Genomic DNA, 23,469 nt, shown 5'->3' on the forward strand with positions numbered 1-23,469 from the left:
GTAAAACAGTGTTTTCAGAAAATGTGAAATCCAACCTGATTTTGGTTTACATTGAACGATCATTTGGCTGGCCAATGATTAGAAGCTCTGCAGCGACCAGGGGCAAATATCAGTGTTATTTAAAGAGCAACAAACTTTAAAAAGGACCATTTGTTCTGTGCAGCACTCGTCAGCTGAACACTTACAGGCAATAAATACACGCTCACATGTTATTACGGAAGCCAGATATTTATTTTACTGTTCTGTTATATCCTGTTATAACTAATTAATTTCAATGTGTTCTCAAGGTCTTGTCTTATTTATCTCAGGATCATAACGTTATTTTTACAGTGATAATTAAGTCCTCTTATAAGAGGGGATGAAGGGCAAAGCTTTAGGGGGCTCAGTCGCATAGGTAAGGCCCTCAGAGGTTAGCAAAAAAAAAGAAGTCCATCTTAATTTAAGGGAAAAAGGAGCTCATTTTATTTTACACCTAAATAATCCCCATAGATGTTTTTAAAGTACCATCTCTGCCTTTAAGTTGCCTCCAGAGTCAGGCAGAAGGAGCTAATGCTAGGCAGGAACGCTAACAGTACTGATCCAATGTGCATTAGTTAGTTTGAACCATGCCTCTTCAAAGACTTCCTTTTTGAAGAGGCAGAACTCCTCTAATCTGAAACAATCTGAGATTGTTTAAAGTGTTCAGTGAAGCTGATGTGCTGCACAGAGCTCATGTCTCATTTATATATCTTCTATATATATGAAGTCAAACTAATGTCTGACAGCTGAGGACGCGAACAAACTGAAACGTCTGCTGTCCAACACTAACTGTAAAGGCATGACTACTGGGATTTGTAGTTTTACTCCCAAATACTGTAGTTTATTTATGTTACACTTAAAATGTCCAAATAAATAGTGTCAGTGTTTAATTTATGAGAAGTGAAAATCTGAGGTTAATTATTCTTCAGCTTACAAACTGTCGATGGCGTGTTCTTGTTTTAAAGAGATGCTCGAACAGTTGAACTCGTCCGCTCTCTCAGCCCGTCTTAAATTGAATGTAAGTGACTCTGAGGCTTTTAAAAATGTGAAATATTAAACTAAAGAGCAATACATGAATCTGACAGAAAGACTGACAATCTGAATGATTAGCATAGACTTAAAGGAGATCTATTCTGCTGATCCTTTTTAAATACAAACATGTTGGACATCCTTAGTAAATGTGGGCAAAGTTTTCTTTCACACAGCACACAGTGGCGTGGTTTCCTGCTGCTCTGAACCACGAGTACTTGGATAGACTCGTTCAGATCCTGCTGGAGAGACAAAAGCTTAAGTGAAGATGCAGAATGAGGGAATTTATTGACGCCAGTTTAAGTTGAATAAAGAGCTTCCCATCTCACAACACCACTCAGCAGGTGTCCTGCACTGACGTCATTCATGGTGAAAGCAGGTTTAATAGATCTCCTTTAAAGCCAGCGACAGTGCTGAACGATGAACTCTAAAAGTGCCAGCTCTTAAAACGAAAAGCATGAAGGCGATTGTTGAAGCAATAAACTCTCAGAAATCCAGTTTGGGTTTCCCCGTCGATGCACTGTAAACTTCCATTGTGTTCCTCCGTTGAGACACGCTCGCTGGTCAATGTACAGACGTGTTTTCATTTTGAAGTATATCGAAACAAAATGTTACTGCTGCTTATCCAAATACTAACTAACGCGCCTATTTACTCCGTTTTTACTGTATCACAACAGAAAGGTTTGACTGCAGTTAACGATGATAAAACGCAGAAACTAAACGACTGAACATATTTAGAGTCCTCTGATTGGTTGAACTGCGCCCATCCGGCACACAAGGCGAGTTCAGACAAACGCGATAGAGAGTCACATCAGACATTTTGGGAAACAAGTTTTCTTGCAGAGCTAGAGACTGCTGGTTAGCTTAGCTTAGCATAAAGACTGGAAACAAAGGGAAACTGCTAGCCTCGTTCGGAGTCTGTCTGTAATGTTTTCACCATAATGAGGCTTTGCAAACAGCAGGGGTGATATCACACGTCACGATAAAGGACTTCGCTAAAGTTTTAGAAGAAGGATCAGACTGCCACATGCATCAAACTCTCACAGGTTTTAGATGCAGTCCCTCTAACATATGACATTGTAAAATTACTTTTTGTGCAATCCGGCCAAAAGAATAAACACCTTGTGTCAGGGAAGAAACAAAGTACATGAAGTAACACTCTGCTTTACTGATATGTCCTCACACCTCTTCTGTCCAGATATTATGCTAAGCTAAGCAGCTGCAGCGCCCGTCTAACTAGCTGAGCATGATTTCCCAAGCGGTTGATGTTGCTCTTGAACGGACATTTGAAACAACAAAGTGAAGGATGCTGTCGCTGAAAGATTCCCAGGCCTTATTTTATTTGCAAACTCGGACTGTTAAATGTGCTGCACCTGTGCCCGTTGTCACTTTTCTCAGCGTGTGAGACAAATGGAGAGAAGTTGGAACTCTGGGCTGAATGTTTCCTCCACAACCGACGAGCACGTCGTCTGGTCGATCGAGCCTTCTGCAGTTTAGGCCACTCAGAGTCTACTCCCTTTACTTTTTGTACAGTCTAACTTCTGAACTGCGTCTGCATGCGTCCGTCTCAACAATCGTCCTCTTGATTTCCTGAATGTGTGCCTTTGGGTAAAGATTTCTGGCAATACTAACCTTTACTAACACGATGTACACTGCTTCTGAAGTCGGACTAAACGTGAAAACCAAGTCGTGAAGAAGAGATGAAGAAGGGCTGTAAATATGCTGCAGGGAGATACTTTCCATTGAAACCACTTCCAGTGCATGGCTCCTGTTTGTTTTCTAGTTCATTAGTTTTATTTCATACTATACAATATTTATGTTTTACTTCCCTGTGTATGACTGTATATATATATATTTACATGTTTGGTTCTCTTCCACCTGTGATAGAACTTGAAATAAACTATCTGACTTCTACTCGCTTGTCTTTGTCTTTTTTACAGTCATTACATGTAACTGTGTCGAAGCTTTCTCTTCTTCCTGTCTTACATCCTGAAGACATTTGCAAAGGTTCCTTTCAGGTCACATAAGATGTAAAATCCTCTACTGTGTGTCTGTAGGCTGTCTCCAAACCCCCCAAGGATGAGACGTGTCCATCCTCTCTGTCTTCTGCCAGACACAGCTCATTTACATATTTAAAGCTACAGACGCAGAAACAGCCTGTTGTGAGCAGTGCTGAAATAGAGGGGTTTATAGAAGTATCACACGATATTTGCTTACATGCAGGTAAAAGGACTTTAATTATTGCTCTTAAGTTATTTTAAGTTTAAATGCAAATTAAAGAAGTCCTTGATGTGTCTTCTTAGGGAGCTTCAATGAGAGTTCCTGTTAGCGGTCTGAGAGAAGTGTGAAGTCTGTGTGAAGAGAACAATGAAAAACAACCACCAGAGGGAGCTGTTTCCATGCTTATAATCCAGCAATTCTCTGCTTGTGCAGATGTTATACGAGAGGACTTTACTCGTCAGTCGTATAAAGACAGGACAGTCATTTTCATACGTTTAATGTTTGGTTGAGATCATCTCCTTTTAAGGTCAAAGCTCTTCCGTGTGTCTGCTGCTCGAGGACACTTCAGCAGAACAATGTGCCCACTGAAGATCAAACCTGTGACTCTGTTTGTTCCTACAGGGCGAGAACTTCCTGGACTCCTTTTAAGAGAGAGAGTCAGAGCCACAGTGACAGCTCAGGGTTCACACTCATCTGCTGGCAGGTACAGAGAGGTACAGTTTCATTCAACACACAGGTTCTCTAAATGTTCCCCTTGTGTCTGCTCGGGTCAGAACTCAACCACAACATCCCCAAAAACGCTTTTACTTCTTTATGACGAACATTAACTGGAAAATTCAAGGAACATAATAAACTTCATGAAAGGGGGAGTCAACTAAAGTCTAACAAGAAGAGGGAGGAGACTATCACGTCTGGCCCACATTTTAAAAAAATCAGTGTATGAATGGATGAGTTAATACTGATGGACTCTGCAGCAGCCTCTACCATCAGTGTGTGAATGTGTGTGAATGGATGAGTTAATACTGATGGACTCTGCAGCAGCCTCTACCATCAGTGTGTGAATGTGTGTGAATGGATGAGTTAATACTGATGGACTCTTTACTCTGCAGCAGCCTCTACCATCAGTGTTCATACTGATGAATGTTGAGATGTTTGAGGTCAGTCGTCGTGTCAGAGCTGCTTTGATCAGAGTATTGATGACTATAGATGAGCGTGTGAATGTGAGCCACACTGTTTGATTTACAGACTCCTCTTCACACTGTATAAATCTTTAAACACGAGCTCAGCTCAGCGGCTCCTAATGGGCCGTTTCATTGGTGGATCATTGCAGGGCGTGGAGGTGTCACCCTCCAAGTCGTCCAGACCTTCAAACGGTTTCGTTAGCTTCTCTCTGCGGTGGCCTGTGCGTCATTACAGAGCTCTGCCTCTTTCATCAGTATGCACATGCTGTGGAAAATTAATTTCATTAAAGTCCCTCTATTTGTTCCCCCCCCCCTGCAGCTCCACCCGCCCAGCTCCTCCTGTTTAAAAGCCCTCATAGTGTATGATTAGCGCACATTTCCCCAACCTGGCTGGGAGTGGCGGCTGGGTCGGAAGGTCGCCTAAATGAAAGAGAACAACTTCATTGTGAGATGACTGGCCCATAAATCATCGGCCGTTTTCTATAAATCACGGCAGATGGCAGGGAGCGAGCCGGGGCTCATGGGAGCTCGTTGCAGCCCCTGTGCATGATGGGAAGGGCCGGGCTTAGCTGCGACGGAGGCTGGCAGAAGCGCAGGGTCAGTTTCAGTTTGTGGATGCTGAAGACGTGAGGTGTAGTGGAGGCGGGCCAGAGGCCTGGTTGACTCGCCCCCTCCCCCCACCCCTGCAGCTCGGCCCAGACTCACCTTAGATTCAGACCCCGGAGGTCCACGTGCAGCCCCTCTCCACGCTGCCCTCCGTTTAACAGGTCTAATCTGCCTGCTTAATATGGAGACAACTTCATCCCCCCCTCGTCCCCGAGCCGCACTGAGACCTGTCAGGTTGACACTAAATGTCCGCCCAGGAGGGGAGATGTGCCCGGCAGCTCACGCCTTTATTATTCATCATGACTATTTAACAGAACAGGATTCAGCCGCACTGCAGCCCGCCGAGCTGCAGCGACACTCGCACTGTGTCCAAACTTCACACTTTCACTAAACTGGACGATTGAACTGCTCCTTTAACGCCTCCTTCATGAAGTCCTTTCAGTCAGATTTTCTGCTGAATGAAAGCAGATGCATGAGACAAACAGAAATGTCTGGAACAGAGATGTAAAGATGCTTACCTGCTTTTTTCTACCGTGTCTAAACTGTGTTTCAAATCATAAATGCTTCAGATGATTAGTTTTCTTCAGGCCCTCTCATGACCCACGCTCTGGATCCGAGCCCTCTGGTCTTTGGTACTGTGGTCTCTACTCCAACACTGCAGGTTTCAGTCAAACTTGGTGACATTTTAAAAGATGGATGACAAACAAACATTCAGTGAAGTTGCCCTGAAAGGATTGCAGCAGCATGAAATGACATGTTCCTTCTCTCCTGCTTGTTACAGCTTCAGTTCAGGAGCGTGCACAGTACAATCTGTTCCTCTTGTCACCAGTAGAGGGCGCTTCAGAGCTGCTGACAGTAACAGCACCTGTTTGACAGTGAGGAGTGGAACATGCATCTACAGGCCTTTTAGACTCTTTTTAACTCACTCTGTAGAGTAACTACATTTCCCAGAAGCCCAGCAGTCAATTGAACCAAACTTCTTTTATTCTTCCGTGGGAGGATGGTTTTTTAAACGCTTGATTCTTTGGTGCTTTCGGCTCCTCGTAACCTCCTTTATTCTCATTTATTCCACAACTTTCATCACATCCATGAAATGAGAGTCTGCAGCTGTTCTGTTTTCCTCATCTTTGTTTTGAAACCCTGTGGTGTTAATTTGCTGCACAGCTGTCCAGATGTGCTGGCATGTTTCCTCTTCAAATCCTTCTTTCCCATTCTTTGAGTTTGACACAATGCATCAGACTGATTTAGATTTTTTTTCAAGAAGAGGAAGATGAGATCTAAGCTCTGGATACACATCTGCTTCAGATTACACTTTGTGATAATGGGGGGGGGGGTGTTCACAGTTTGTTTAGCTGAGTACTGATGTTTTCACAGTTAGTTTTTCTTCAGAACAACCGGAGAGCACAGAATAAGTCCGAGTTTAAAGAGTGTGTGTGTGTGTGTGTGTGTTTCAGGAAGTCGTGAAACAACATTAAAAGTGAGTTAGTGTCTTGTGTTTGAAGATAATAGTTTTGTGATGAGAGCTTTTCACTCATTGTCTCCTGTGGCCGAGCATCATGTGTGTGTCCGTCTGAAGCGTCTGTGTGCTGTGAAACAGGGCAAACAGCCGCGCTGCACTTTAAAGCAGCCCAGCCCCATTAGCTGCTGCCCTCCTTTTTCCTCAGCTCTTTCTTTTCTTTTCCACTTGGCTCCAAACCAGAAGTGCCTGCTCCCGTGACACCCGTTCAAACACTTAAAGAACCATGGAGGGCTCCTCAGCTCGTGTAATGAACATCAGTCGACTCCATCTGATGCTTCTTCTCTGCTGTCTCTCTTTCAGACATTTCAATTATTTCTCCAACAGACTCTCCATCAACTCAGAGCTCGCTGAGCTCCACAGAAGAATTCCAAACTATTTCAGATCGGTTTTCTCTCCATTCACACAAACAAAGTGTCGCTTCCGTCTCTTGTTTGACATTTGATGAAGTGATGAAACGAGTTCAACAAGGACAAAAGTCAATCCAGCCAGATTCAGTCATCAGACGTGTCTTCATCAGCGATGGCTGTCTGACAGTGAATCAGCTGTCTGCCTCCGTCATGTGACCGCTGTCACTGTGTCATCATGCTGTTGGGAGTGTCTGCGGGGGGCCAAGGGCACGGTTATCACTTCAAGGTGGACCCCCCCTTCCTAACAAGCCGGCGCTGGGCCTCTGTCAAACCTCCATCCCCCCTTACAGCTCTGCGGCCCAAACGCAGGCATTAATGCAAATTATGCTCTGATAATTTAATAACTGCGCCGGCTTGATCTGTCCTTTTTATTCCAATTATCATCAGGCAGGGGGTTGCGTTCCATCATCAGAAAATAAACACCATCGATCATCCTTGTAATGATTAGCCGCTGACAGGCCGAGCTACGCTTTGCATAAATGGCCTCTAATGCAGAGCTGGAGAAGAGAGCCCAGTGGGGTTTTTTTCTACAAACTTTGGCTCGGCGGCGAGGTTATTAACCGTGCTGATAATCACAGCAAGACTCCCTTTATGTTGCGGAGAGGCGGCGTGGTTCGCAGCCAGCGAGGAGAGCCATTTCTTAAAGGATTACGTCAGGGGAGACTGACTCCAGCTCAGATCTCCGAGCCAAGACATGCAACCAAAGTCTGTTAAGTCTTTCCAGAAAGAGTGTGAAGGTGCCAGAAGCGTCCACGGAGCTGGCACCGCGCGCTGCCTCAGCATCAGGGCCTCCCTATTAACTGCAGTGGAAAAATGATGCTGCACTTCCCGCCTGTTGAAGCAGCTTGCAAAGAAAACACCCCCCCCCCCTCGTCTGAAGAGAAAGCTGGATTTATAAAGTTGAAGTCTTTAATAGGAGGAAGGATAATGAAGCTGAGGAGGCCGTTTTCACCGTGGGGAGAAACATGAACGCAGCGTTGCATCAGGACGTGAATGTTTGATGTCTGTGTTCTTGTGTACTCTTTGGTGAAGTCCTGAGGCACACAAAGTAAGACTTTGTGAACAAGGTGTGTCAACTTTCTTCACTCTGATTACAAGAGAAGAACATTTACCTATTTATGATTCCTGCTTCAAATGTACGCTGCGTTCACATCTGTTTTCACAGGCTATGAAATAATAGTGTTCAGTCTGCGCTGAAGCCTTGTCTTCCACAGCGATGGAGGAGGAGGGGGTTAAAAATGGAGACACAAACAGTGAGCGAGCAGCCGGCCTTTACACACAGAGCTGCTTTGTTCTCTGCTCTTTGAAACAGCCAGCAGAGATGAACTCCCCTCCAGGAGAACGTGTTCTCTCTGCCCGACCACAGCGGGATACCATCCTCCAAAAAAAATCCACTTTCATGTCAAGATTTGAGAAAGAAAGGTTCTAAATACACAGCTGACCTTTTTGTTGTGCCTGATCAAAGATGGCTGCCCCTCAGGTTCAGGTGTTCCCTCGCTGTGCACCGTGCAGCCGTTTAGAATCACAACAACCTGAAATAACAGGACGAGAATCAGCAGAAGGGATGAAATCCCTCCAGTGCTTCTCTACCTAAAATACCATCAGGGTTGTTTAAACACAGATCGGTGTGTGTTGTTGAGCACATCAGAGTCCTGAAGTGTGATGGTCTGAATTATCGAGCAGGTGTTTGTTTGTTGAGGCCTATGTGCTCTTTACACTTTGTTTACTCCAGAAAGCACTGGACTCATAGACAGTTACGGACACATCAGCAGAAGAATTAGATCTCACCGTGGCTTCTAATCAGAATCCGTGAGCCGTCAGCAGACACCTGCTGCATGACACCTGGAGCGTCCCAGCATACGTTCAGAGCTGTGAGTCCTCAGAGAAGGAGGAGAGGGCAGAGCGATGGGAGGTGTTAATGAGGACCTTCAGACTCAAAGCTCCAGAGAGAGGAGACGGCGAGGACCCAGGAGCAGCCAGGTTCTGCTGCTGACCTCCCTCAGCTGCTGCTCTGATCCATGACTCACCCCTCCTCCTCCTGCTCCTCCTCCCAGCATTTAAAGCTCAGAGTTTGTTGGTGTGGACATGATACAGAACTTCCTAATGATGTCGACGTCTTTGCAAACTAAACAGAGTCTCTCTCTGCTCTGTGTGTGTGTGTGTGTGTGTGTGTGTGTGTGTGTGTGTGTGTGTGTGTGTGATCAATGTAAATGACAGTGCAGACTCTGCCTGCATGAAATATCACAGAGACTCACCTGCACAATAGTGTTCTGAGTGTTGTTGTTTCCTCACCGTGATGAGCCGTTAATAGTCCCTCAGACAGATGGCATGTTGTTGGGAAGCAGATGTTATTTTGCATGGGAACATATCATGAATATGCATGCTGTATTAGTTCATGACACTGAAGGCTTGGCTGGTGATTGGCCGGCTCTCCCGTCCTCAGCGACATCCAACGCAACCTTTTAAGTGTAGCTGCATGAAGGTTTTTATTGTCACTCTTTTCTTCAGTCTTGTTTCTGTTTCTTGGATGATTCAGAGACATCAGAGCCTGAGAGCGAGGGTCCAGAATTACAGCCTTTTAAATACTCAGAGAAGTAATGCATGCTGGAGCGTGGTCTTATATTCATACTCGTATTTCTCCCACATGTTCACACATGTACGGAGGCCCAGCAGCTTCACTTTAAGAGAAAGCTGTATTTTATTTTGAAGGGACAAGTTGCTGACTCCATCTTTGAGCAGAATTTAAAAATGGACATAGCTCAGAAATAATCAGTCGAATGTTTGAAATACTTCCTGACAGGAAGCAGGACACTTCCTTGATGCACAAGCTCCCACATGAATGTGAAGGCTTTCCTGCAGCTCTGTTACTAAAGACCAGATGAAAGTGAACTGTGACTTTACAGTTTGAATGTTGGACCAGTTTTCTGCAGAGAGGAGAAATCAGACCCAGAAAGATTTAATTCTTCCAGAATTCTCCACCTTTAAAAAGCTGAAATGTCCCTCAGACAACAAGAACAAAGGACACTGCTGAGCGTCTCGTTAGAGGAGCTGAGCCGTGTCCCTGTCCTCCACGTCTTTGTGGCTGTGCTGACCTCAGTTTCTGGGGAGGAGGATTATTCAGAGGGCCGTAGTTAATATTAAGCAGCGTTGACACGGAGGCCTCGGTGCTGGCTCTTGGCGGGGAGGTGGCCCTATTGAAATGAGAGGAGACGCCTTAATAATACATTGGTCCCTCAGGGGCCACACATGCAAAGAAATGTCTGCGTTTCTGGAAGCGCAAGGTGATTTGGATGAATATGTGAAGACATTGACGGACACTCTCAGCTAGAATCTTTCGTGGCTTATGAAGGGTTTTTTATTGCTGTTAGCTGGTCTGAAGGTTGAATGGCCCGCCTGCTTTAAACTCTGGATTATTCTGCCTCGCTCATATTCACACAGTGTTTGTGGTGTGGGATCATCAGCAGGCAGAAACAAATGGAGACAGACACACTCGTCAAGTGCCAGTTTGAGCAGAAGCTCCTGAAATTGATTCCTAAATGAATGTGTGTCTTTCAGCCTGAGAATGAGCGGCTGAGCTGTAGAGGGGATTTTTAGATGAGTCTAATAGAAATGAATGAGGACCAGTGACTATCCATCATCCGCTCTGACACGGTGAGCTGGAGGAGGGATGCAGCCTTGTTAGCCCGTCTCATGTGGGATAATAAGGCAGTAATGCAGCGAGCTGTGGATGTGACGGGCTGTCATCAGGAGGGAGGGAGGTCAGAGGGGGAACGACCACGGTTTTTACCAGGGCAACTTGAGACCTCCGCTGAATGGAAAACCACAGAAGAAGAAGATTTCATCTCCAAAGAAAACACTTGATGATACTTCCTACCACGACGCAGTCTGTGTTATTTTCATGAAGGAGTCGTACATGTTCTGAACGAGAGAGAGAGAGAGGGGTGTGTGAGTCCGAGTGTTGGGAAAACAAAGAGTTTGTCAAACAGACGCAGGAGAAGGCAGCGCTCGCTGTAAGAGACGTCTCTGCAGCTCGGCTCAGTTTTTAATGCTGCTGTTCGATGGCCTTCAGCTGAGTATAAACAGGTCACATCCTGGCTTCCAGTGGGTCCTGAGTTTTAGATTTCAGAGCTTCCTATTGGTTGTTCCCCCTTCTTATGACATTGTTTACATTCAAATATCTAAATGAATTAATCATTGACTAAACTGATGTTATACCCATTTTTTTTAGTTGACTTCTTACATCACCTCAGATATTTCCATAAGTTATCAAAGCCAGAGAAATCCCTCATTTTAGAGTCTGAACTCTAAATGTGTTTCAAATGAAACAAATAGAAATGTGCTAATGAGTTTAAATAAAAGTGTTTTCAGCGTGGTGCTGGAGCTCTTTGCAGCCATGTCTGATGGATCTCTGTTTTTACTTCACAGACTCCTACAGGAGAAGGTACGTCTGATTCATCTTTCACCTTGATACTGTTGTAAACGTGATCGCTGTCTCACGTCATGAAGTGGATCACATGACCCAGTGATCAAAGTGTCCACCTCTGCACGGCCGTCCTGTCTCCATGACAACAGTCTGTTGACAAACGCTGTATGACCGTCACTGCTCCGTGATGTTTTACTGCATGTCTTTATTTAAGATCAAAGACAACCATTTGAGGAATATCACAAAACTGGAAAATGTGCGGTGACATCGACAGCGCCTCTCTGAAAGGTTGAAAGATTTTTCAGAATAAAAGGCTGGGCGCTGTGTATGAAAGAAAGACGCCTTCGCTCCAGGTGGACACGGGTCTGAAGTTAAATACTGCTGCAGCTTTATTTACTCTGATGAAGCTCCAGATGTGTCAGGCTGTGTGAGGATGTTGGCTCTGAAACAAGCCCAACTTGTTTTTTTAAATCAGCTCATGGTCTGTCTCTGTTTATTAAAACCTGTTCTCTCATTACAAACAATACTTAGATTTATAATCCTGAAACGTGTCTCTCAGCTCTGGCTCTCGGTTATCTCCATCAATAAATGAAGGTGCCGTTAAAGCCCGCTCTGTGCCAGTCTGATCTCCACCTCTTGTTGCTGGATTCCACAGCCTGAGGCGCTTTTCTCTCCCACTTCACATCTCTGACAGAATAAGGAATTCCAATGGCAAAAGCAATCACAAACTCCAGATCAAACGTATCCTCTGCTGAATTCCCTGACAGACTAAAATCATTTGTTCCTCTCGCTAACACTCAGCGCTGCGTCCCCGGATCCTCGCACTCCTCTCAGCAGCTTTGTTTTATGTGGTTTCAGCAGCTGCGTCCTCGGGGCCGCTCTGTCAGAGCTAATATTCAAGTACACACAGGCTAACTGCACGCGCCTCTTCCCCTCCTGTTAGCCTCCTTTTTCATCAGCTTACCAGCCAGGATTTACATTATGTCAAGCCGGCCCTTGCTGGCGAGGTAAGAGGAGGTCAGGGGAAGTTGTTCAAAGAAAGAGGTCGTACGGTGTCTGAAGAATGTGTCCGTCTGACTTAGAGCAGGAAAGTGCTTGGTCAGAAATCGGTGCAGGAGGCTTCAAAGATAAAAAAGTTTTCTTGTTGAATTATTGAAACCATCAACATTCTTCACAGAGGAAGTGATCCAGTGACGGGCTGACGAATGAGGATGTTTACTCAGCTGTGAAAAGTCAGAGCTGACGACGTGTTGGAAAAAAGATCACATGTGAATTGACTTTATGATTAACTTTACCGAAACAGCCTTCATGACTCCTTTTCCCGCTGCAGAGGTTGGTTTGCTATCCAATGAAGAAAACAAGATGGCCTCCTCGTGACGTATTACACTTGCTCTGGATTCATCATGCTGAGCTGCAGCTGACCAGTCAGTATTGATTATTAGTCTGATATTTTATTTACTGAGAAGGCTCATCACAGTTTCCTGTCGCTCAGTGTTCAGTCACCAAATGTGACGGCCATCAGGAATGATCTGCAGCTGCAAACATAATCATAGACTTCTCCTAAAGTGAAGCTGCTCCTTTGTCCCTTCAAAATAAAACTCAGTCTTCTCCTAAAGTGAAGCTGCTCCTTTGTCCCTTCAAAATAAAACTCAGTCTTCTCCTAAAGTGAAGCTGCTCTTTGTCCCTTCTGGGCCTCCGTACATGTGTGACTGTGTCTGCAGACTCTGTCCTCTGACTGGATTTTACTGATTTGTTCTGGTTGACTCGGGACGTTTGTGGGCGGAGCTGGTGTGTTTCCTCCAGCCAATGAGAGCGCAGCATGTGAGTTTAGGTGTGGATACAGCTCAGTGATTGGACGAATACTTTATTATTCTGAGCAAAGTATTTTGTATGGAGCACAAATCCTAATCTCTCCCTTAGTCTGAAACAAAAGGATGGTCCATGAGGAATCATTATCATACTTAATATTCAGAGGGAGCAGTTTGTTCTTTTTAATCACCTGTCATTGAACTTTTCTTCAATATGTTCTGTGCAACACATCAGGATGAAGGACAACACAAATAGGGTTTAAAAAAATCAATGTCAATATTGTATTTGTTAAAAATGTACAAATGATATTTACATCAAACTAGAACAACAATGTACAAAAGCAAAAGTCTTCTGCTCTTCTTGCTGCAGCAGCATGAGCACTTTTTAATGCATGGGTTCATAATTCAGTCCCAGACATGTCTGTTCCTCTCACAGAGGACAGAGACACTAAACTGTGACGATGAAGGACACAAGAGCCATTTTCCCCTCAAGCAGAAATTAGCAACTAGATATAGACGATCCAAACGGGCTCATTTAATTTACAGTTTGTGTTGATAATACATTCACACCTTTTAACTGTGAGCACAGTAAGCACATGTTCTGACTGAGCGAGGCACTTAGTAAACTTCTTACTGCAGACAACAACCGACAGGATTCTGTTGTTTATTTACTAAGGCAACACAACTCAATATGGCTTTTCAAAGATGTAGAAAAATGCCATTTGCAAATAATACACAACTGAGACTGTACAAGAAAGCCAGAGTCGCACACTGCTGAGGCTTAATGGCATCCCATCACATCCATCTTAAGATGGTTAAGAATGTTTACCGAGCGAGAAGAGTAAAAAAACATTCTCAGAGTACAGGAAGCAGTTTGTTATGACATGTGGCTAAGACATTAGGTTGAGGAACTTGCTCTCTTCTGACAAAGCAGTTAACAGTGAGCTCATGTCCCCGATGGCCATGTTAGCCGTCCCTGTCGGCACAGACGCTAACGTGACAGAGTTCCTGGGCGTCGTCAGTCGGGAGGAACTCTGAGACAAGCTGTGGAGCAGACCTGGACTCAGGGTTCCCGACACCAGGCTGGAGTGATCGCCATCCTCCAGCATGCTTTCAAAGTCTATCTGCTCCTGCTCCAGAGCCGAGTCACAGTCCGCAGGCATGGATGCATGGTGGTTGCTCAGACTGGATGACATGGCATTGTTTTCAAAAGGAGGTACATGCACGACCGGAGGAACGAGATGGTCAAAGTTGCCGTTGGACTCCAGCACTTGAATCTGCCCTGTGTAGTACATGGTGTTGTTGCTGGGTAATAAAGAAGAAAGGTCTGCATGACTTGAGTTCCTTGTTTGCTGGATGACTTTTGTCCCTGACACATGCCTGTTTACAGGTTTTGGTTCTGTCGGCGGCCTCGGCTGAGTATGGCTCTGATTGCCACTTTGCAAGGGATTCTGGGAGGCCAAGGTGCAGCGTTGCTGATCTGAAATCATGATTAATCTGTCACAGTCCTCAGTTTTAATGTGCACAGGCTGAAATTGGGGAAAATGCATGTCCATAGAGTCCATGTCCACTGGCTCTTGTTTGCATGTGGGGCTTACTAAGCCTCCTGCTGTTTTGTTATTACAGCGTTGATGAGTGTTGTTACCATTCTGGACATAGGGACTCATGTCTTCACTCAGCCTGTACTGACAGCTAAGTGCTTCACTCAGATTGGGCGACTGCTGGAAACGGTTTCCATCAGGTTCAGTGTTCAGCTCTTTGCATCTCCGCGGGGTGGTCCTTAAGTTTGGGATCATCTGCTGATCGGAGCTGAGGTTGGTGTGGAAAGATTCAAAGTTTTGGTTTTGCTGGAGGACAGCTAGGTTTCCTCTGACTTGTGGTTGGGAATACCTCTGTTGGGCATCCAAGGAGAGTGAAGACCCTCTGGTGCTTTGACCAAGCACGTTGACCTTACTCTCCTGTGATGAAGATGGAAACATCTGTCGTTGCTGAAATGGACTCATGTTGGAGGGGGCCAAAATCTGATCAGCTGTGTTCCTGCTGGTGTTGCCTCCCGCCGTTCTTCTTTGATGATACAGCTGATGCTGGAGATGTGAGTTTCCTTGGATGTATTGTTGATTGGTTGGCACCCTGTTATTGGTGTCTCTGTCAGTGCTGAGGTCAGACAGCATCAGGTCTTCCTCAGGGATGTCATTCGTTATCATTTCCATGTTTATGTTCTCTGAGATGCTGGGGGGTCTCACACTGCAAGGTTGGCGATGGGGACTAACATCTGAGCGGAGGGATACATGTAGGTGATCTGCAGCAGGCGGCGGATGAGGTTGCATGGTCAGCCCTCCGCTCAACGTGCCCATGCTGTTGTAACGCTGCATTTGGTTCTGGCTAATGTAATCTGTGGCAACATGTCTGACGGGGTCACTGGCTCGGCGGGGGATATTTGTGGGGACCTCATGAGGCATCATGCTCCGTGAGTTGTAGTTGCTGTACTGCCTTGATGTCAGACCTTTGTTGGTGGTAGAGGAATCCTGGGAGTGCCCATAGACTGTGTTGGTCTTCAGACCCATTCGGTCCATGTATGGAAGAGGTGTGGGCGGTGCACCTCCAGTGGCAGCAGCGTATTTGGCCTTGAGGCGATAGTGCTGGGCTGGGGTAAGGCTTAGAGGGCTGGGAACACGTCCTCCACACCCTCCTGCTCCTCCACACTGACTGGTCTGACTGGAGCGCCGTGACATGTCTGCAGAGATGGGGTCGTAGGAGTCAGCAGAGCTAATGTTGCTGGGGCGGTTGGCACCAAACTGCGACGCCTGACTTGAGCGCCGACTGGAGCAGCACGGGGAGATGCCTGAGGAGCGGCGGCTGAGGGTGTAAACTGAGCTCAGGGTGCTGGAAGTGCTGTCTCTGCGCTCTGACAGGTCTTTACCAGAGCTCAGATCACCCAAGCCAGAGCCAGGGAAGGATCCTGGACAACCAGCGATACTTGGATTCTCAAGGAGGGACCCTGTGGACAGACAAACCACCATATTACTCACTCATCGCCTAGCTGACCTTTTTCCAGCCGTCGGGCACACAAAACCTAACTGGCATGAAAGTCATACATCATCCTGTCTCTGTGCTCACCGCTTGCTGGGATGGGTGGGAGTTTGGTGCCGTGTGCCAGGGGTGTCGGGTTGCTGGCCCATCGACACGAGTCCCTCACTGTCTTCAGCTTCTCCTTCTTCAGCTGTTCCAGGCGCTGGCTGATGCCAAACTGCTTTCGAAGGTGGAGACCCAACACCGCCATCCCGCCATTCGAATGGTCGCAGCCAAAGGACTCCACAAAGGGCAGGTCGTCCAGGCTGCTCAGGTCCCCCAGACTCCCCCCGCTGTGTGCCGCCATTTCTACTCCACTGTCATTGTTGGTGGCACTGCCAAGTGGGGATGGTTCGCTGCTACATGATGACTGACCGCCAGGGCTGGACTGATACATCTAAAAACAGGGTAAGATGAGTGGAAAGAGTGACGGAGGAGAAAAAAACAACATGAGAGGAGTAGAATAAACACGACTGTTAGTCCTAAAAAATGTTTTTCTTTGCAGAACAAAAGTAGAACAGTGGTTAACACACAGAACAGTAAATCATTGAATCTTTTATCCGCCCCCAGCTTGATTGTAAATAATGAGTGTTTTTGGAGATGGGGTGCAGAGGTGGGGGTGTACCACAGATTACAGGCTGTCTTAGTCTGTCTGTGAATTAGAAATGGGCAGGATGAAAGGCAGCTCGAGCCCAGCCAGGCCAAGAATCACAACATGTTCTTTCTCTCAAAAACGCAGCCGTGATCGTGGCGGCTCCTTCTCCAACACTCAGGTGAGCAAGAAGCTGTGCTTTGGTGAGATGTATAGATTTTTCCAAATGGCTGCATTCATCTAAAGCACCAAAAGTACCAGAGGCAAACAGTGCAAAGATTTGATCATAACTTGACTGGAATTGTGTAAATGGAAGTCAAATAATGATCTTTTCTTAGAACAATAGCAGCTGCAGTATCTGTCTGAATGGACCAGCCTCAGTTTCCTCCCAGACGCTAATTTATTCACCGCTAAAAAGCTGTCTTGATCACAGCTTGAAAGTGGGCTTTGAATGCACAGAGCGCACAGTCCAATTCCCAGAGTTTGAATATTAATCCTTCAGAGGCTTTTATCATGTTCAGCCTGTGTGACGTGTGTTTGATGGCTCTCCACTTTAGCTTCAACGAGCCTCTGTGAAGGAAAAGTGATGCTCACAGGCTCACAGATCACATGCAGAATGAGTGGAAACAAAATCCTCCACATTCTCCACACACTCCACACACTGCTCTTTTCTATGTTCACATCTCATATTTAAATAGAAGCATCTATTTAATGGAGGGAAACGGCGTAAGATGGTAAGGATGGCGTGACATAAAAAGCTACAGGTGAGCTCACCTTAGTAAAGTCTGTCCGAGAGGAAAGTCAGAAAGAGAAGAATAAAAGCAAGAGAGCAGGTCAGGATAAAGAGGCGTGTTTAAGTCTGATCACTTCTGGAGCTTCAGTAAGAAAAGACAAATCATGATTTCTTTACGTGATGAACAAAAGGAACTTTTCTCACCACAGAGTTTTCCGTCTTGATGGATTTCACCTGAAGGTATTCATCCACACCTCTAGGGGAGCTGTTGTCTGATATCTTGTCCTCCCTCTGGAATTGTTCTCTGTTTCCCGCCTTGTTCTCGCCGTTCTCCCTGGGCGCCGGCGGCCTCGGCGGCAGGTCACTGCGTTGTTTCTTGGTGACGTGCGCCTCGGGGCCGTGGACCGTCTTCACGTGCTTCCTGAGAGAGCTGGGATCTGTGTACCGCTTCGTACAACCCGGGATCTTACACACGTAGGGTTTCTGTGCAAACACAAGAATACATCATCTCCAGAGTCTCGTGGTTGAGCTCGGGAAGGAAGGACTGGTTCTGAGAGCGTACCTCGTTGGAGTGAGTCCGGTTCTGGTGTTTGGCTCGGTCCGAGGCGTTGGAGAAGGCTTTGTTGCATCCCTCGTGCTCACAGACGTACGGTTTCTCCCCGGTGTGAGAGCGCAGGTGTGTTTTCAGATTCTCCAGACGGGAGTAAGCTTTGAAGCAGCCCTCGAACTGCAGAGGAGCAGAAAGAGAAGCAGAGTCATTTTCCCTCTCACATTATTATTGAAAACAGAAGGAGTACGTTGATATCTCGCCTCGGAGTCACTTCCTGAAGGACAGTGTCTTAAAGAGCGTCGGACTAAACTTTCTGTTTCAGGTCATTGTGGACTCAATCATTTCAGACAACAGAAACATTCATCAGATTTTTAAGCTATTCCAGGAGAATAATCAGCCTTTTGTCTTATTTATGGTTTTATATAAAAAAAAAAAAAATTGCGTGCATAATTTTAAAGGAACTCCATAAAGATGGAGTCCAAGTGTTCTTGTGGATGACTCACAGTTTAAAAAGACACCGAGAGATTTATATTTACTGTAATGTGTGTCGAGTCAAAGAGGAAAGAATCCTGCCGTCTATGTTGTGTGTGTGTGTGTGTGTGTATGTATGTGTGTGTGTGTCTGTGTGTGTGTGTGCGTGCGTGCGTGCGTGCAGAAAGGTGCGGTTGTCGGTGTTTAGTGAGTGTGAGCTGCCGCCCTCGGGGGGCCCGTGGGGGCGGCGGGGCCATCCGTTACCCACCGTGCACTTGTGTGGTTTCTCCCCTGTGTGTCGGCGCATGTGAACCACCAGCATGTACTGAGCTTTGAAGGGCTTCTGCTCCCGCGAACACTCCTCCCAGCGGCACACAAACTCCTTCTTCTCTCCGTGGATGTGGTCATTATTGATGTGCTGTGGGACACACACACACACACACACACACACACACACACACAGGAACAGAGAAATGAGCAGCTTTCTGCAGAGGCTTGTCCACTAAGAGGCTCTCATGTTGTTCTGGGCAGATCTCGGAGGACGTCTGCAGCACACAGCAGGGTTACAGTGGCACTAATTAGCAGCAGCTTCTTCAAATCAGTCTGAATCTAAGTGCAGAGTGAAGTCTACAGATTCACTCTGATTTCTGCCCCAAAGATCCCGCTGGCTTTACACTCTCTTCCAGCGGAGGAAATGTACTTCTGAACTCACTCTTTTCATTTCCCCCCAAACATGAAGTGAAAGAGCTGGAAACTATTGGAGGAGTTTATCAGAAAGGTTACTCATTGTTTCACAGTAATCAAATCAGAGAGCAGCTTTAACGCCTCCAAACTGTCAGGGAGGTGAAGTGACGGCGGCGGCGGCCTGACCCTCACTAATCCCCTGCGCCCACTCCCCCCTTCCTCTCTGTACTTCACTGGACGTGAGGAATGTTTAAGAGCCTTTTCACCAACACTCGGCCTGCTGTGGAAAACCATCTGAAGACGCTTTGAGGACTCCAAACGTCTGATGAGTTGACAGAAGCTGTGAGTGTGTTGTTGGTACACTCACGTGGACGAGCTGCTCCTGCGTGTCGTACTCTTTGCTGCAGCCCTCCCAGTGACAGTTGGTCTCGTAGACGGCCTCCGGCTCCTGCTTGCACTCGTCCCGATCCACGTCCTCCTTCAAATCCAGCAGGCTGCTGTGATGCTTCTGTGGGAGAGCAGACGTTAAAGAGTGTTAGCCTGTACTCTATGTGTTATAGTATGGGGGGAGGGGGGGGCTGTACTCTATGTGTTATAGTATGGGGGGAGGGGGGGGCTGTACTCTATGTGTTATAGTATGGGGGGGCTGTACTCTATGTGTTATAGTATGGGGGGGCTGTACTCTGTGTTATAGTAAGGGGGGAGGGGCGGCTGTACTCTATGTGTTATAGTATGGGGGGGGCTGTACTCTATGTGTTATAGTATGGGGGGGCTGTACTCTATGTGTTATAGTATGGGGGGGCTGTACTCTATGTGTTATAGTATGGGGGGGGCTGTACTCTATGTGTTATAGTATGGGGGGGCTGTACTCTATGTGTTATAGTATGGGGGGGCTGTACTCTATGTGTTATAGTATGGGGGGGCTGTACTCTATGTGTTATAGTATGGGGGGGGCTGTACTCTATGTGTTATAGTATGGGGGGGGCTGTACTCTATGTGTTATAGTATGGGGGGGCTGTACTCTATGTGTTATAGTATGGGGGGGGCTGTACTCTATGTGTTATAGTATGGGGGGGCTGTACTCTATGTGTTATAGTATGGGGGGGCTGTACTCTATGTGTTATAGTATGGGGGGGGCTGTACTCTATGTGTTATAGTATGGGGGGGCTGTACTCTATGTGTTATAGTATGGGGGGGCTGTACTCTATGTGTTATAGTATGGGGGGGCTGTACTCTATGTGTTATAGTATGGGGGGGCTGTACTCTATGTGTTATAGTATGGGGGGGGCTGTACTCTATGTGTTATAGTATGGGGGGGGCTGTACTATATGTGTTATAGTATGGGGGGGCTGTACTCTGTGTTATAGTATGGGGGGGCTGTACTCTATGTGTTATAGTATGGGGGGGGCTGTACTCTGTGTTATAGTATGGGGGGGCTGTACTCTATGTGTTATAGTATGGGGGGGGCTGTACTCTATGTGTTATAGTATGGGGGGGGCTGTACTCTATGTGTTATAGTATGGGGGGGCTGTACTCTATGTGTTATAGTATGGGGGGGCTGTACTCTATGTGTTATAGTATGGGGGGGCTGTACTCTATGTGTTATAGTATGGGGGGGGCTGTACTATATGTGTTATAGTATGGGGGGGCTGTACTCTGTGTTATAGTATGGGGGGGCTGTACTCTATGTGTTATAGTATGGGGGGGCTGTACTCTGTGTTATAGTATGGGGGGGCTGTACTCTATGTGTTATAGTATGGGGGGGCTGTACTCTATGTGTTATAGTATGGGGGGGGCTGTACTCTATGTGTTATAGTATGGGGGGGGGGCTGTACTCTATGTGTTATAGTATGGGGGGGGGCTGTACTCTATGTGTTATAGTATGGGGGGGGGGCTGTACTCTATGTGTTATAGTATGGGGGGGGCTGTACTCTATGTGTTATAGTATGGGGGGGGGGCTGTACTCTATGTGTTATAGTATGGGGGGGGGGCTGTACTCTATGTGTTATAGTATGGGGGGGGGCTGTACTCTATGTGTTATAGTATGGGGGGGGGGCTGTACTCTATGTGTTATAGTATGGGGGGGGGGCTGTACTCTATGTGTTATAGTATGGGGGGGGCTGTACTCTATGTGTTATAGTATGGGGGGGGCTGTACAATATGTGTTATAGTATGGGGGGGGGGGCTGTACTATATGTGTTATAGTATGGGGGGGGGGGGGGGGGAGTGAATGGACTGAAAGGGAACTGACACTTCTCTTGTCCCATACGGCTTCCTGTAAGCCTCGCCAAAGATACAGGCGCGCACCCTCTCACACACACACACACACACACACAGAACGTGCTGACTGCAGCATGTTTGTTTCTGCCCCACGCACGCTATCTTCATCAATTCTGGTGGCCCCAAGACGACTGTGCGCACCGCCGTCCCCATGCATCACGCCCGGAGCTGCCTCGCTATCGGAGAGGAGCCGCAAATTTGTCAAAAGAGAGAAAAAGGCTCCTCACATGACAATAAAGCCCGGCCAATATTTCATGAAAATGAAGTGCTGTGGCACAGTTTACAGTGGCCGGGGAGCGAGGGGCGGGGAGGGGGGGCAAAGCTCCCATCATGTGGAGTTTTCTTTTTCTCAGACGTCTTTTACAGAGGGGTCACAGAGCGCTCCACGGGGCCGCCACGCCACACACCACCATCCATACACATCAAGGAGAGGAAGAGGAGCTCTTTAGGATCAAATGATTTATAAAAGGTTTCAGAAGGTCAAAGGTCACGCAGGCTTTCTGCACTTTGACTGAATGCTCTGGTTTACAAAAGCTTTGCTTAACTACACAACGCTTTTCATGAAGGACCCCAACAAGACTGAGACTCTTATCTTCAGTTGTTTGTCACATGTTAAAGCCTCCTCAGAGCTGGAGTATCTTTAGTCGTACCGGTGAACACGGAGACGACGGCCTCAGTCCCTCTGCCTCGCTCTTGACTTTGGATCTCTTGGTCATCATGGGGTCGACGGTGCTGCTGACCGCCGGGTCTCCACCGTGGTTCTGAGGATGGGAGAGACAGATGTTGTAACGTGTGACGTGTGCCGTCGCTGCCCTTTGACCTACATGTATAAAGCCAGGCTGAGTCCCAGCTGACTGGACTGGATGGTAAAACCACATCATGAGCGCGTGGGAGGAGGGAAATGATGTGTTTCGTCTCTGAGGCCGACACCGCAAATCAAAACAGCGCAACGCAAACAGTTTTGTCAAATGAAAGCGTTTCTACTTTTTATTTGAGTTTTGTCTGAATCGTGTTTTTACCTTTGACGTCAGGTCGCTGTGGGCAGAGGGGGGCAGCGAGGAGAGTCCGAGGCCCGGCTGGCGGCTGCAGAAGGAGGGTGGAGCCTGGATGAGAGGGGGGGTGTGACCAAAGGCGCTGAGCCCCCGTTGCTGGTTGAGGAGCTGCTGGTAGGCCATGGGGTTGATGGGATGAGGGAAGGGGAAGGAGGGGCTGACATAAAGAAGCCCAGGTTACAATCAGACACACAGGAAGTGACCTGTCCCAGTTAAAGACCAGCATACAGACCAACTACAGGTCAAAGACCTGAGCAAGCCAGGAGCTAGGAAAGGACATAGGAGGTAGGAAAGGAAAGGTGAGACACGAGTGCGTTACCTGAGCCCTCCGACCGACAGGTGTCCGTAGGAGCTGCTGGCCGCCGAGCTGGAGCGCGAGTTGTTGATGTAGGCGACCAGCGAGTTGGGCGAGGTGCGGATCATCGTCTGCAAGTCGATGCTGGCGTCTGACAGCGGCGAGATGGACAGAGCACGCTTCCTGCTCAGCCGGGGCGTCAGTCTGGGGCTGGAGAACCTCGACACTGAGGACACACAGGTGAGTCACTTCAGTGTCTGCACTTCATTTCCCAGAGAGCACCTGGCTTTCCCTTAAAGGAGGTTTAACTAATGCAGGCCTTCCTTTGTGTGAGCGATGAGGCTGCAGCTGTTTTACATAAACACAAATAAAGTGATTTAACTAGTTGGGATGCAGCTGTAGGCTTTTAAAGAGTCGGTGCACGCCGCTCTCCGCAGATCGCTGCTGTTCATGTGACAGAGGTGATAAATGCTGCACATCCCTTCAAACCTAATCCAAAGACATCCTGGGCTCTCCTCAGAGACTCGAACCTCTCTCAATCCAAAGCAGTCAGGCCTCTCATCGCTCGGCGAGGACGGGGGTGTGTGATGGATGCTGCCTGCTCCTCACGGCGACACTCAAACCCCACAGACACAAAACAAGGCTTTCAATAAGAGCTGAGGATTCACTCATCTGTTCAGAGGGAAGCAAAGGGAAGTGTCACTGAGGCTCCACAAACACAGCAGGAGGTCAACAGTCCTCAAACCTGAGC

The 23,469-nt window shown here is 47.1% G+C and overlaps 1 protein-coding gene across 1 annotated transcript in view; it reads right to left on the bottom strand.

Annotated features, from left to right (window-relative positions):
* Positions 1 to 13,507: 13,507 nt before the first annotated feature.
* Positions 13,508 to 23,469, bottom strand: part of LOC306818386 (zinc finger protein GLI2-like) — a 32,351-nt gene continuing 22,389 nt past the window's right edge. Inside the window, exons 5-13 of the mRNA XM_079335949.1 lie at positions 22,743 to 22,944; positions 22,391 to 22,580; positions 22,022 to 22,132; positions 19,459 to 19,599; positions 18,676 to 18,825; positions 17,949 to 18,113; positions 17,591 to 17,869; positions 16,110 to 16,458; positions 13,508 to 15,990 (exon numbers count right to left, since the gene is read on the bottom strand). Of these exons, the coding sequence (XP_079192075.1) occupies positions 13,883 to 15,990; positions 16,110 to 16,458; positions 17,591 to 17,869; positions 17,949 to 18,113; positions 18,676 to 18,825; positions 19,459 to 19,599; positions 22,022 to 22,132; positions 22,391 to 22,580; positions 22,743 to 22,944 (3,695 nt within the window). The 3' untranslated portion in view covers positions 13,508 to 13,882. The remainder of the gene's footprint in view (positions 15,991 to 16,109; positions 16,459 to 17,590; positions 17,870 to 17,948; positions 18,114 to 18,675; positions 18,826 to 19,458; positions 19,600 to 22,021; positions 22,133 to 22,390; positions 22,581 to 22,742; positions 22,945 to 23,469) is intronic.

The sequence above is a fragment of the Symphodus melops genome (genome assembly GCF_947650265.1).
Source record: "Symphodus melops genome assembly, chromosome: 23".
Lineage (NCBI taxonomy): Eukaryota > Metazoa > Chordata > Actinopteri > Labriformes > Labridae > Symphodus > Symphodus melops.